The following is a 15,696-nucleotide window of genomic DNA, read 5'->3' as shown; positions in this document are numbered from 1 at the left end:
CCTATAATTTCACAATATGTGGAATATAAATGTCAGGCCTCTCAAGACTTAATATCTATAAAGCCTTAATATCCTGGAGTATAACCTTGGTGTCACATCTGTGGTCGTGACCCCTCTCAGGCTTACCTTATTTCTGGCGGTCAGCTTCTAAGCTGGCTTCTGTCTGGTCTTTCTGAATTAGTTCTGTCTCTGTCTCTGTGTTCTGGCTACTTCCAGCATGGCTCTGATTACTCCACTATACTGCACCTGTGTGTGTTAAGCCTCTCTGTGCTTCAGTATTTTTATTTTATTTATTTATTGCATTTGTATCCCACATTTTCCCACCTTTTTGCGGGCTCAGTGTGGCTTATAATAAGATATGAATAATAGAAATACATTTGTTACAACTTGGTTATGGATTACATTGTACAGAGTTGTGCGAGACATTCGAATATCATTAGGAATATAACAATGGGACATCAACATAGAAACATTGGAAGGAGACAATGGGACGCTAAAAGGGCAGTGTTAGACACAAAGACATATGGTGTACATAGTTCCGTGAATAAATGTATGATTGACTGGATTACGGGATGAGGGATCAGAAGTGGATGTATGTTACATTGATGAACAATGAGTATGGACTCTATGTGTTTTGGCTCTTTCCGTAAGTTTGTTCAAACAGGTGAGTCTTCAATAGTTTACGGAAGGAAGCTTGATGGTTAATCATTCTTAGGTTGCACGGTAGTGTATTCCAAGACTGCGTGCTCGTGTGGGAAAAGGTTGACGCGTGTAGCGTCTTGTATTTCAGGCCCTTGCAAGTGGGGAAGTGGAGGTTGAGGTGTGTTCAGGATGATCTTTTAGCGTTTCTGGGTGGTAGGTCTATTAAGTCAGACATGTACGCTGGGGCTTCGCCGTAAATGATCTTATGGACTAATGTGCAGACTTTAAAAGTAACGCGTTCCTTAAGTGGAAGCCAATGTAATTTCTCTCGAAGTGGTTTTGCCCTTTCTTATCTTGGTTTTCCGAAGATGAGCCTGGCTGCTGTGTTCTGGGCTGTTTGAAGTTTCCTCAGTATTTGCTCTTTGCAGCCTGCGTATAGTGAGTTGCAGTAATCCAGATGGCTGAGGACGAGGGATTGCACTAGGTTGCGGAAGACGAATCTTGGGAAGAATGGTCTTATCCTTTTCAATTTCCACATGCAGTAGAACATCTTCTTGGTTATGTTGTTTGCGTGGGTTTCGAGTGTTAGGTGGCGGTCGATAGTGACTCCAAGGATTTTTAGTGTTTCTGAGATTGGGAGGTTTAGGTTTGGTGTGTTTATCGCGTTGAATTCATTTGTGTTGTATTGGGAGGTGAGTATCAGGCATTGGGTTTTTTCTGCGTTTAATTTCAGGCGGAATGCATCTGCCCATGTGTTCATGATGTGTAGACTTTGATTGATTTCGTTGGAGATTTCTTTGGTGTCTTGTTTGAATGGGATGTATATTGTCACATCATCGGCGTATATATATGGGTTGAGGTTATGGTTTGATAGGAGTTTTGCTAAAGGGATCATCATTAGGTTGAATATAGTTGGTGAGAGAGGTGATCCTTGTGGGACTCCACATTCAGGTGTCCATGCCTTGGACGTGGTTGAATTTGATGTGACTTGATACGAACGCAGGGTTAGGAACCCCTTGAACCAGTTCAGGACATTTCCTCCTATGCCAAAGTATTCAAGTATGTGTAGTAGGATTCCATGGTCAACCATGTCGAAGGCGCTTGACATGTCAAATTGTAGGAGGAGTATATTGTGCTTTCTGACTGTGTTTTGGTTTGTGTTCCTCTTGCCCTCTGGTGGCCAGACCTGGTGGCTGCATTGGACTGTCTGTGTGCTGTTTCCCGTTCCAGACTTCAGCCCAGTCCAGTCCGGATCTTCCGGCCTGCCAGCTTGTCTTGTTTGAGCCTGCACAGCACTCGTAGCTGCCTGGTGATTGCTGCAGTGAATCTCAGCTGCTGCTGGGCTTATTAGCCATTTGGAAACTCTCTGCTTTGCTTTTGCATCACCTAAGGCCCTGGTTTGTTGGTGCTTGCTGCACTTCTGCCTAGTCCAGTTTATAGTCTGTATTCTTGCCTGATTCTAGTTTAGTCTTTGTGTAGCTTCTTGTACTTTATTGCTTGTTTCCCAGTCTTGTTTCTTGTTTGTATGTCTTTGTCTAGTTCTAGGTTGTCTGTGTTTCTTGTTCAGTGGCTGCCTGGCAGCTTTCAGTTCTGTCTCTTGTCTACCAGTGTTTGTTCCCTGCTTCAGTGGCTGCTTGCAGCTTTCAGTTCTGTCCCTTGTCTGTCTGAGAGGCCTAGTCTAGTATTCTGCCTAGCCTCCCTGTGTGCTCTAGTCCCTGAGTGTATCCTGCTGGTATCCAGTTCTGGCCCTGTCCGGCAAGTCCTGCCGGCCACCTGCACCCAGGGGCTCAACTCCTGAGGAACGGTGGTCAAGTGCAGGTGAAGTCTAGCTGGCCCTGTCAGAGTTCTGCCTTATCCCTGTGTGGGGGGTTTTGCCTGCCACTGCTGCTCCTCAGCAGTGGCCCAAGGGCTCACAAACCTATTTCCTGCTTTTTGAAAACGTGACAGAATGCAAAGGAAATGAGCTCAGCAAGATCACCTGACCTGCTGGGCCTGCAGCCTAGAACTTCTGCTCCTGTTTCCCTTGTGAAGTTCGGTTCTGGCCTTATGGTTGTTTTTGATCTTTTCATGACACTGGAGGAATATCGTAGAGAACTTTTATCTGATCTACGCGCCAGGGGCGTAGCCAGACAACAGATTTTGGGTGGGCCTAGGCAAGAATTGGGTGGGCACCAAGAGTTCTCCCCCCCGCCCCCCCAAAAAAAAACAATTCTCAGCTGGTGGGAAAACGCTTCATTTCACCTTGGCAGCAGGCATGCACTGAAATTTGAGCATGCGCAGGTGTCATGGAGAGTAGCATTTTCGTTACCATCAGGGGAAAATCTTCAGCTGGCGGAGCTTGGGATTCCCACCAGTTGCCACTAAAGATGTGCTACTGTTGGGTGGGCCTGAGCCATAAATGGATGGGCCCTGGCCCATCCAAGCCCACCTGTGGCTACGCCACTGCTACGCGTGAGGAAGCTGCATGAAGCTTCAGTGGAGAGGAAGCATGTCCGGCGGCTTGGGCGCATGGTGAACCCAGTTTCTGCCATTGATCCTAGGACCCCGATCTGGGAATACCGTCACCTACTTGTCTCCGACCCAGCCCTGCTGGATACTCTGGAAGCTGCCGTTGAGAGAGAGCGTGTTGCGAAGCCTGAGGTCCAGGCATTCCATCAGTCCATCCTGAGGGACGCTCTCAGCTGAATGGTACCGGAGTCCAAGCCGAGTTCCAGTTCCAGCCAAGCCGCTGAGTCCATGCTAAGTTCCAGGTCCAGCCCAGCTCTGAGTCCTGTCCGAGCGACGCTTCTAACCAAGCCTTCAATCCCAGTTCAAGTGGCGCATCCACTCAAGCCTCGGAAGCCAGTCCGAGTGACGCTTCTAACCGAGCCTCCAATTCCAGTCCGGGTGGCGCTTCGAACCGAGCCTCAAATCCCAGGTTAAGTGGCGCTCCCACTCAAGCCTCAGAGTCCAGGCCGAGTCGCACTTTGAACCGAGCCTCTGATTCCAGTCCGAGTGACGCTTCCAGTCAAGCCTCTGAGTCCAGTTCGAATGGCGCTTCTAACTGAGCCTTCGATTCCTGTTCAAGTAGCACTCCTAGCCGAGCCTTTGCCGAGTTTGACTCCCAGCCAAGATGATGCTGAGCCCACTCTGAGTTCCAGTTCCAGCCAAGCTGCTGAGTCCAAGCCGAGTTTCAGCTCCAGCCAAGCTGCTGAGTTCAAGCCGAGTTCCAGTTCCGGCCAAGCTGCTGAGTCCAGGCCAAGTTCCAGTTCCAGCCTAGATGCTGAGCCTAAGCCAAGTTCCAGTTCCAGCCCAGATGCTGAGTCCAAGTCAATTTTCAGTTCCAGCCAAGTTGCTCAGTCCCAGTCGAGTTCAAGCTCCAGCCCAGCTACCCCTGGTCATGTTTTGAAGCTCCTCCGCAGGTTTCACCATTGTTACCCATGAAAATCTGAGTGCTCCCGTGGGTACACGGGAGCCTTGAGGGGGAGGTACTGTCACGTCTGTGGTCGTGACCCCTCTCAGGCTTACCTTATTTCTGTCTCTGTCTCTGTGTGCTGGCTGCTTCCAGCATGGCTCTGATTACTCCACTATACTGCACCTGTGTGTGTTAAGCCTCTCTGTGCTTCAGTATGCTTTCTGCCTGTGTTTTGGTTTGTGTTCCTCTTGCCCTCTGGTGGCCAGACCTGGTGGCTGCATTGGACTGTCTGTGCGCTGTTTCCCGTTCCAGCACCCATAGCTGCCTGGTGATTGCTGTAGCTCAATCTCAGCTGCTGCTGGGCTTATTAGCCATTTGGAAACTCTCTGCTTTGCCTTTGCATCGCCCAAGGCCCTGGTTTGTTGGTGCTTGTTCAGTGGCTGCCTGGCAGCTTTCAGTTCTGTCTCTTATCTATCAGTGTTTTTCCCTGTTTCAGTGGCTGCTTGCAGCTTTCAGTTCTGTCCCTTGCCTGTCTGAGAGTCCTAGTCTAGTATTCTTCCCTGTGTGCTCTAGTCCCTGAGTGTATCCTGCTGGTATCCATTTCCAGCCCTGTCCGGCAAGTCCTGCCGGCCACCTGCACCCAGGGGCTCAAGTCCTGAGGAACGGTGGTCAAGTGCAGGTGAAGTCTAGCTGGCCCTGTCAGAGTTCTGCCTTATCCCTGTGTGGGGGTTTTGCCTGCCACTGCCGCTCCTCGGCAGTGGCCCAAGAGCTCACAAACCTAGTTCCTGCTTTTTGAAATCGTGACACTTGGCACACCAGCACACACCTGAAGCCTCTTTATTTTCTGAACTTTCCTTTATTGAATAAATATAGATAGTTTACTCACAGTCAGATGTTCAGAACTGTCGCCCCAAGGCAACAGAGACTCTGTAATTCTGAGAGTGATTGGAGATACAAATCTGAAGAAAGGCAGCTTATTGCAGAGGTGAGAAAATAGTTAGATGCCAGTAGTTCAGAGCTGGGTGGCTGGAATGTGCAATATCTTATTAGAGAGATATTACAAGGTTAAAAAAAAAGTGCATTACAAGGGGTTTAGCAGGACAAGTGCTGTCTGAAGCAAGATGGAGAATGCCTCATGGAGAAGGAGAGGCCAAGAAGGGGTTCACACAGGCCCAGGGAGGAGGAGGTAAAGGGATCAATAGGGACAGAGCCTGCCATCAGGTAGCAGGGGTGGTCCCAGAGGGCAGCCTTCGATTGGAGGGACAGGTCATATCTGGTTGACCTCTCAGGACAGAGATAGTAAGAATGACCAGGAAATGATAGCAGGTAGACAAAGGAGCCAAGCTTCAATGAGAAAGAGAAGAGATCTTTGTAGCAGAATAGACCAATAGTAACGGTCCTTATACAGACAGACAGGGGTGACTGCATTACATGTGAGACTACATTACACACAAAGCATTGCTCATATATCTCTTTGCAGTGAGGACTGCAGCAGTAAAAATCCTTAGAAGTGAGAATAACAGTAAAAGCATTAAACACATTTTAGGGTCACACTATAAACTAGTGCAAGGCTATCGGAGGACAGAACAATAAATCAAAATAAATAAATAATACCTCTGCAAGGGCAATCAAGGGTGCTCTGAGCCAATATTGTCATTCTCCCTCTCTAGTCCTATTCAAATCCATACTCAAAGCCACCTTTTTGAGGCTGCTTTTAAATCTTAACCTCTTATTCTTCTGCTTATTCCCATGTTGTTTTAATTATTTCCCATAATAAATGAAACTTCCTTGTCTCACATTTGTCCTGTTTGTCTTGAATAGATTGTAAGCTCTGTGGAGCAAGAATTGTTTCTTACTGTCACGTCTCCTACCTCAGCGGCATCCTCGAGCGACGCAGGACTCCGTTGCAGCGCCACCTTGATCAGTGCAACGTGCTGCCAGTCATTGGCTCGTTCCCATTGGCTCCTGCTTTTTCCCGCCTCCTGTTTTCTTCCTATGGCTGCTCTCCCTTCCCCCGCTGGGCTCCTGCTATCGTCAGATGCCAGCACTATCTGCTGATCCTTTCTTGGGTTCCATGCTTCGACTTCTACTCCAGTAGGTGATTGTTTGCGCTAGTTGCTCTCTGTCTACTTGTTTCCTCATTGCTGGCCTCTGTCTGTATCTTGACTATTCTTTGTGCCTGCTGCCTGCCTATCCAACCCAGCAGTATCCCGTCTACTCTCTGTGCCTGCTGCCTGTCTATTGACCCAGCATGTATCCCATCTACCCACTGTGCCTGCTGCCTGCCTATTGACCCAGTGCTTCCCCTGACTACTTCCAGTGCTTGTTATCTAAGTCCTGTTGGCCACCCGCACTTGGGGGCTCAACCTCCGGGGAACAGCGGTGATCGCAAGTGAAGCCTCAGGTTTGTCTGACCACTGAGGCAGGACCTGGGTTCGGCCCTTCTCCAGGAAACATCAGGGTTCTACTCAGCACAAGGACTCACGGGTCTGACACTTACCTGTATGTGTACAGTGCTCTGTACATATAAGAGCCCTACAGATATGATCATTACAAGAGTAGTAGCACCCAGAACCAATAATGTGCAAATAGTTATCTGTGTACATATTTACATATGTGCACATGTACTTGCGTATTTTATAAAATGCATATGTACAATGTGATTCCGCCTCTGCTCAATCCAAGCCACTTCCCTAGGAGTACCTTCATGCAGATTATATAAAAGAACTTTGCGGAATACGGTTCTGCAATTTCACAAAAGCCCTTTTGCTGTACAAAATAGGCCAATAGAATTACTCTCTCTTGGCCCTGTTTACTAAGCCAAGTTATAGGTATGTTAACATTTTCAACATGCATTAACCATGTACGCGCGTTAACTGTGTACCCGCCTACAATATCCCTATAGGCGCCTACACAGTTAGCATGAACGCTAATTGTAGGTGCATTAAAAACACTAACACACCTTAGTAAACAGGGCCCTCTGTGTGGATACATTTAAACATCACTCCCAAAATGCCCCTGAACCCTCTTATAAATATATGGATTAATATTGACTTTTACACTCAAAATGTATTGGTTTCCTGGCATGTTATTTAAAAACACATGTGGTTAGTACCTAATTCTTGATCGCATAAGTTGTTTTCAGGTCTGACCTGAGGCAATATACTGTCCCTGCAAGCAGTGGCTTTTTTAGGTGCTTCACTAATTACACATGAATCACTTGTATTATGTGGAGGGTCATTTTCAATATGACTAAGTCTGACATAAATCGGAAGATGGACGTCCTTCTCCCAGGGACGTCCAAATCACAACTTGGACGTCCCTTTCGATAATGCCCCTCATAGTAACCTATGGAACTTTGTAAGTCTACGTGCTTTGAAAATTAGCCCTATAGTAACCTATAGAACTTTGTAAGTCTAAGTGCTTTGAAAATGAGCCCCATAGTGGATCTTCTAGTTCTTTCCATTTTGCTCATCGTATTAGCCTTTCCATCATTTGTAAATATGCTAGCAACTCTTTCGTTTGATTGTTTATGAAGTGTGAGAAAGCAGTAGTTTCCTTAACTTCTGGAGAATGCAGATTTGAGAATCGCTTTGATTGTGTAAGAATAATCTTCATGGGTCTACAGAAACTGGAAGGCTCCAGTATACACAAATCCTAACAGATCTTGTAGGACTAAATTCTATAAATGATGCTGACAAATCAGCGCCAAAAAAAGCGCACTTAGAGCTATTTTATAAACAGCGCTGAAAGTTAGGCACCGTGTATAAAATAGTGTTTATGACCAGGAACCACAACTACCTTTAGGCGTGTGCATTTACAGCAACTCATCCCTGGTGTAAATCCATGCGCCTAAATCAGGCGTCGATCCCCCTAATTCTGTAATAGCAAGCATAAATTGTGGGAATCCCCCTGTCCACCCACAACCCTCCCATAGCTGCGCTCCCTTTTTGGAGCTGCATATAAAGTTTATGCATGGATCCATGCACGTAAATCCAAATTGAAGCCAATTAGCACCATTAATTGTTAGAGCCAAATGATCAGCAATAATTGGGTCGTTATTGCGTACACAGTTTTTAACTCTGTTTATAGACTTCGTGGGTTAATGTCTGAAGGTGTTATTTCTTATATTTTGTTTTTCTGAGCAACCTATAATTTCACAATATCTGGAATATAAATCAGAATAAATAAATAATGCCACTGAATGGACAAATGTGGGTAACAGACTGTACTTCTAGAAACTTTACAAAGGCCTAATGATGATTGGTGAAAAGAATGTGGCTATGCCAAGACCCTTTAAACAGGAGTTATATCAGGACATATGATCTTTGTGAAAAATATACTCTAAATAAGTGTTGGTGGTGGGTTGACGGATGGATGAATGGTCTGACCTTCTCCCCCTCCCCTCTCCCGTGAGCCTACCATAGCGCGCTCTGGTAGTCTAGTGGCCTCTTCAGGGCAGGAAAGAACTTCACTCTTTCCTGCCCTCTGCCGCTGACCTCTCAGCTACTGCCGCTTCTTGAAAATGGCTGCTGAGACTTCAAGCGGAGGCCTCGTGAGACATCACAGAAGTCTTGAGAAGCCACCGCTTGAAGTCTCAGCACCCATTTTCAAGAAGCAGCGGCAGCAAGGACGTCAGCAGCAGCAGGCAGGGAAGAGTGGAGTTCTTTCCTGCCCCAAAGATGCCACTAGACCACCAGGGCTGCAAAGTAGGCCCAAAAGGGGAGGGGAAAAGCTGCTCATGGATAGGAGGGAGAGAAGGAGGCAAGATGCATGTGGGTGGGAGGGAGAAAACGGAGCAGGCTGCTCGTGGATGGGAGGGAAGAGAGAGGAAAGGGGGACATGCTGTACATGGAGGGGAGGGAAGGGAAAAGGGGGATTGCAGCACATGGATAGAAGGGGATGGAGAGAAAGGGGAACATGCTGCTCATGGATGCACATCTTTTCTAATTTTGCATTTAGACTATGGAAGAAAATGCATTTCTTTTACCTTTACCAGTATTTTCACTGCATATAGAATATGACTTTCTTGGGGGATCAAGGTGACTGTGTGGTGGGGCGGGGTGGGCAAGGCGGCATTTTATTTTTTGTGTCCTCATTTTTTGTCTCCACAAATATGGTAACGCTATATTTGCCCTTTGGACAAGACCCTTTGGTGATAATTTTATAGGGAACTTAAGCGCATAGAACAACATTTTAAACGCTCTGGTAGGCTTTTATAAAAATTGCACAGGGGTATATATGCATAAAAACCAGGTGCACAGAAGCATAATGATTACTTTCATATGATATAGGTGTAAGCTATCCCAGAAGCAGAGAAGAAGCGGGGCTGGTGTTTGGGAGGCGGGGCTAGTGCTGGGCAAGACTTCTATGGTCTGTGCCCTGAAAATGGCAGATACAAATCAAGTTAAAATCCTCCCCTCTCCCCAGGTTCTTGCTCTAAATACTGTCTCTCTCACCTTCCCCCTTTTCCTCTATCTACCCTTGTGTAGTAAGTGTAAATAAACTATAAACTATTGGGGGGGGGGGGGGAGTCTGGGGTCAGGGGGGCTGGAATAAGGCAAACCATGGAAAGGTGATGAGTCATCATTAGTCCAGCTAGTCTAATTAACACATCAGCCCTGAAGACTGAGGAATTTAAAAAGAGGGGACAGGTTTTAGACTTCAGAGGATACAGAGACACACTCTAGGAAAGAAGAACTCCAATGGTAAGGAAGAGAGTTTCTAGGCAATAAGACTCTAATGCAGTAGCCTTTAACTGTGAAGAGAATTGGAGTAAAACTGGCCAAGGCAAAGGGGTGGAAATGGAAACCACAAGAAATAGGGTGAAAGCGTCCCTGTAACAAAAATCCTCTGCCAGGATACAGGCAGGTAAGGGTGGGGCTTTAGGGAAGCTCTGGGGAAGGAGATCTGTTCTTGGTATTTTCTCAGTAACCGGAGCCATCACCCAGGAGACAGGTGTGGGTAATGTAAGTACTGAAGGAGATAGTCAGTGCCTTGTATATGGGAGGGGAGTTCCCTGAGGCTAAAAAGAACCAACCCAGTGTCCAGGGTAGGACAGGCTCAGCCCTAACTGGGAAAAGTTTGCAGCTCTGAGTTGAAGGAAGGTGAAAACTTGGATTAGCTCCAGGACTAAGGGTGAGTCCCATACTTGTGGTGCATGTTTGTCCTGTTTATGAGGAAAAGGGAGGAAGGAGAAGAACTAAATGTATTTGTGTAGTATTGAGACATGAACTTTATAATATAGCTGGCTTGTAACTAATTAAGATTAATAACAAACTCATATTGCTTAAATTTTAATTTGATCCCATGTTTCTTCATATGGGGAGTCTGATAGTTGCAGGGTAGGGCCACATAATAGGAAAATTCCCACAGCTATAAAGTTGGAGCTGTGTGAGATGGAAAACCAGGCCTGGAATTGTGATCTGTTGTAGACCTGGATGAGAGTTTTTAGAAGCACTCATAAGCTATCACTGTATGTAACAGAATATTTTACTTGATAAAGAACTAGTATAGTCAAAGACAGTGCTCAGTGTTTGATTCATAAGGAAAGGCACATAAAGGTGCTGGAAATATCCAAAGCTGAAGGGAAGTTCCTGTCCCTGTGACCAGAGGGGGTGCTCTGGCAGTGGCCATGTTGTAATGGTGATCAGGATCATTACAATATATATATAATACATGCACATATGTGGCTATTCGTTCCAGATGTAAAAGTGTGTGTCTGCTTTCTTCTGGGTAATATTATAAGGCATATAGATCCATAGGCTGCTTTTATAAACCATGTGCAGCAGAGACACCTGTGTGCTTTGATAGCTCAAGGACACTGTTCCACTGATAAACCTTGATTTTGTACCCTCAAAGACCAATTAGCTAGAAAATTCATAAACACCCGAGAATAGAAGCTTTAACTCGAATTCAGTGCTGACAGGAATATATAATGCTGATTTACATCATACTTTCTTTCTCCCTTTTCCCATGTCAGAAGGTTTTGTACTACTCAGGCACCAGACATGACTTTGCATGAAACAAGACCACTGCTTTGAATCTGTACTGTTTGGATGCATGCTTAGGTGCGATTACTCTCTCTTTTAGGAATCTGTGCCTCAGCTGGTTTCTGTCTCTGGACTCAGTGCTTTTGCTCTCCCGTAAGATTGTGTGAGCCCGGAAATAGTAGCATCACTCTCTTGAAACACCTAGCCACCCGCCTGTGGCTACCACGTAGCCACTTAGAGGGTCTGCACTTCAAGAAATAATACAGTTTAGAGGCTTAAAACTCACTGTTTTGTCACACTCACTATATTAAGTTCTCGCTTGCTCTCACTCTATTGCTGGAATGGCATGTGCCACTATATTTCCTTCCTCTCTCTGCTGGTGTAAATCCTGTATGCTTATCTATCTGCCATTATGCCTTCCTTGTGACCCATCACCCTGATAAATTTACTCCTCCTGTCTTGGTGTTATAATGCTATCACTGCCTCGGCTCCCTCTCCCTTCACCACAAGTTTACCCATCCCTGTACTGTGGGGTAACCAACCTCCCCCTTTTGGTTCTCTCCCCTGGTCTTTCCTCTCCCATCTCTAGTTTTACCCCCTCAGCACCTTTGTTAACAAGCCTATCAATTTTTCACTTGGACTCCTGAACTGTAGATCACTTAGAAACAAGTCTTTTCTGATCCAAGACCTAATCATGAACCAGAGCTGCTCTTTGCTTTGCCTCACTGAGACCTGGATCAAGCCAGGCAGAGTCTCTTCCTTATGCCTGTCTTTCCCCTAATTTTTTTTTTTTTAGTTTAATATCTTTTATTGGATTTCAACATAATACAATAGAAGCAAGAGCTCACCACAGTTCAACAAGCAACAGTTACAAACATGGCAAAACTGGAGCTCACATTCAAGAAACAACTATCCACAACTAGAAACACATTAAGAAAAAGGGGGAAGAAAGAGGAGGTGGAGAAATAAAAAAAAAAAAGGAGGGGGTGCTGGAGGATACAAATCCAGACATGGAGCATGCATAGGCCACAAAATACATCAACCTCAGTGCTTATCTTTGTACCGAAGCAAAATAGGACACAAGTGGCAGCCATTTTTCCCTATAGGAAGTCTTTCCCCTAATTTTGATGCTCTTTCAGTCTCCCGTTTCTCAAAGGTTGGAGGTGGGGTAGCCATTATCTTCTCCACTGATCTTCAAGTATCCAAAATTTCTTCTCTCTTCACTTATCCTGAGCTTTTACTGGTTAAGGTAGGGCAGGTCCACCCCTTATATGTTCTCTTGTTTTACTGTCCTCCCTCTCTCCCTACAGAAAAGTGGGAATCTTACATATAGGCAATGACTAAAGCTGCTGTTCATTTTCCCAACCTACTTATCCTAGGAGACTTTAATGCGCATGTTGTTGATCCGCAATATAGTAAATCTAACCTTTTTCTAGATCTACCAGCAGACGTATCTTTCCATCTCTGAGTCTCTTTCCCTGCCCATGTTGCTGGCCATACCCTGGATATTCTCCTTACCCTAAAAGATTTCCCACCCTTTCTACATTCACTCTCTTCACACACTCTTTCTTAGTCTGATCACTTTCTTATTCACTGTAACCTTACTAGGCCCTGCCCTCCTCATCCTCCCCCAGTGACTCCTGGACGATGGGTCAGAGCTCTCTCCCATACTGAAATAGAATCCTTATTGCCCTCCCTTTTCATACCCTCTACTCCCTTTGCCTTGGACTCTCTTAATCTCCTAGTTGAGAACTGGCACTCTGCCTTAGAGCATGGTTTGGATACGGTTGCCCCCCAAATATTTGGCCAGGCTAAACCATCATGTGACCAACCATGGTTCTCCGCTGACCTTCATTAACTCAGGCATCAACTCTGGCATGCAGAGAGACTTCCAAATCACTTAACGATAAAGACAAATGTAGGGTACTCCACCGAGAAAACAATTCTAGGTTAAGAAAGGTGAGAAAATCTAACGTTTCTAATAAGCTTGTAAAGTCACTGAACCCATCCAAAGACCTCTACTTGATTTTTCTTTAAATGTCTTCACCACCCTCTCTACAAGAGGATTGTGAAAAACTGCAAGAGGACCTTAACATAATGGGCATCCAAATAGCAGATGACATTTAATGTGAGCAAGTGCAAAGTGATGCATGTGGGAAAGAGGAACCCAAACTATAGTTATGTGATGCAAGGTTCCATGTTGGGAGTCACCGTCCAGGAAAAGGAACTAGTTGTCATCGCTGATGATATATTGAAACCCTCTGCTCAGTGTGTAGCAGCATCTAACAAAGCAAATAGAATGTTAGGTATTATTAGGAAAGGAATGGAAAACAAAAATGAGAATGTTATAATGCCTTTGTATGGCTTCATGGTGCGACTGCACCTTGAATACTGTATGCAACTCTGGTCGCCGCATCTCAAAAAAGATATAATGGAATTAGAAAAGGTACAGAGAAGGATGATGGAAATGATAAAGGGGATGGAACAATTTCCCTATGAGGAAAGGCTAAAGTGGCTAGGGCTTTTTAACCTGGAGAACTGATGGCTGAAGGGAAATATGATAGAGGTCTATAAAATAAGTGGAATGGGTTGGCGTGTATCGCTTGTTTACTGTTTCCAAAAATACTAGGACTAGTGAAGTGGGCATGCAATGCAGCTATTAAGTAGTAAATTTAAAATACATTGGAGAAAATATTTCTTCACTCAATGCTTAATTAAATTCTGGAATTTGTTGCCAGTTAGCTTAGTGGGGTTTAAAAAAAGGTTTGGATAATTTCCTAAAAGAAAAGTGCATATTGTCCTTGCAGTCTCCCTAGATCTTTCTCTATCTTTCAATCTTGTTAACCACTCTCTCCTGATCTCCCGTCTGCCCTCATTAGGGATTTCTGGTGTAGTTCTTTCCTGGTTTGCCTCTTTTCTGTCTAACCAATCATGTCGGGTCATTACTTCAGCCTCCCAGGAAAGACAGCTTCACTGTGGTGTCCCTCAGGGTTCCATTTTGTCCCTACTTTTATTTAATTTGTATTTAAGTCCATTAGCAGCACTCATACAGTCTTTCATAATCTCGGCCTATTTCTATGCCAACGATATCCTTACTATCTGTCCCATGATCCACTCTGTCCCTCGCTTTCTCCTCTGCAGACTTGTTTAGACACAGTTGCAAAGTCACTTTTTGATCATCAACTTGTATTGAACACTGTTGGTTTTCGAGTTCTTACCAACCCCTTTCCTTGTTTATTAAGCTCTTTGGATCACTTTACTCAAGTCCCTCATTTCTATTACCTTGGGGTGATTCTTGATTCTTTTCTTTCCTTTCTTCCTCATATTTTGCACTTATCTGACAGAAAGCAAAAAACTGAGTTTTGTTAAGGACCATCTGCCATCTTTTCAACCATGATCAATTTCGTGCTCTTATTCTTTCATTCTTTACATCTCGATTAGATTATTGCAATATCATCTATGTCAGTCTGCGGTGCACTACACTTAAGAAATTACAAACACTCCAAAATACAGCTATTAGATTTCTCTGTCGTGCCTGTTACTTAGATCACACAACTCCATTACTCAAAGTCACCATTGGCTACCTGTAGAATACTGGATCATATATAAACTAGCGATGTGATACCTTTAAGGCTTTCAGGATAGGACCTCCGACTATCTCTCTAGGCTCATCATTCCCTACACACCTTCTAGGGTCCTTTGCTTACTGAATGATCACAGTCTAGTTCTTCCAGGCCCCAGATTCGCTCATCTTGATTCCACCAGGCACTGTGCTTGCTTTTCCTCTTCCCTACGTGTGGAATAATTTTTCCCTCTCCCTCCATAGTGAACTCTCTCTCAAAGATTTCAAATCTAACCTAAAGACCTGGCTTTTTAGACAAGCCTTTGGAGAGACATTATGACAAGAAGTACCAGCTTGAGTTCATAGAGCTTACTGTTTTTAATTCTATACCCCATCCCCTGTCTTCTCTATTGTTGTGTTCCCTTTCTCTTCTGGAATGAATGTCGCTCTTTCCTATCATTTTCCTACTTAGTTTTTATGTGTTAGCCTGTACACCGCTCTGCTCTGTCTTGGTATCTAGGACGGTCTAGTAAGTCCTAATAAACTATAACATATCATTTTATGAAATTTGTCTTTTCTATACAGAACAAAAAAATCTGAACATCACCAACCTTGGCAATGAAGACCATGGCAAAGAAGATTGCAGTGATTGGAGGTGGATCAAGTGGATTGACTGCCATTAAATGCTGCTTGGATGAGGGACTTGAACCCACCTGCTTTGAGAGAACCGATGATATTGGAGGCCTATGGAGGTTTAATGTAAGGGAAATACCCTGCAAGTATATTTTCTATGGGATCACTAACACTCAGGCTAGAATTGGGAAAATTAATTCTGCCAATATTTTTCCCTTTTTTAAATTATATTTCAACAGAATATAATTTTCAAACAAGTCGGGAAAGCATGCAGAGCACGGCAAATGGAATTCTTTCCAACCCCTCTGCGTGTAACTGCATGGGTGTGTGAGAGGAGGAGTGGAGTTGGGGTGTTCCCAATACAGTATTCATCAGTGAGTTAAACCACTTCAGCATTCACCAAAAGAAGAATTAGCCAGCTGCAGTCAGTGTTTTAGTGTTAACCACCTGCAGCTAATTTAGACCCTGTTATC

General features: G+C 44.8%; 1 protein-coding gene across 8 annotated transcripts in view; it reads left to right on the top strand.

The window, feature by feature from the left end:
* Positions 1-15,696, top strand: part of LOC115471837 (dimethylaniline monooxygenase [N-oxide-forming] 5-like) — a 92,236-nt gene that overhangs the window by 28,334 nt on the left and 48,206 nt on the right. For 5 of the 8 annotated variants that reach the window (XM_030205697.1, XM_030205693.1, XM_030205700.1 and 2 more), the window contains exon 2: positions 15,176-15,349. In XM_030205697.1, the coding sequence (XP_030061557.1) occupies positions 15,209-15,349 (141 nt within the window). In that variant the 5' untranslated portion in view covers positions 15,176-15,208. Of the gene's footprint in view, positions 1-9,977; positions 10,006-10,031; positions 10,175-15,175; positions 15,350-15,696 lie in introns of those variants that run through there. The other 3 variants (XM_030205698.1, XM_030205695.1, XM_030205696.1) reach the window with 3 other exon arrangements.

This window comes from Microcaecilia unicolor, chromosome 6 (assembly GCF_901765095.1).
Source record: "Microcaecilia unicolor chromosome 6, aMicUni1.1, whole genome shotgun sequence".
NCBI classification, from domain to species: domain Eukaryota; kingdom Metazoa; phylum Chordata; class Amphibia; order Gymnophiona; family Siphonopidae; genus Microcaecilia; species Microcaecilia unicolor.
The sequence above is the reverse complement of the archived record's forward strand: the minus strand, read 5'-3'. Positions and strand labels throughout refer to the sequence as shown.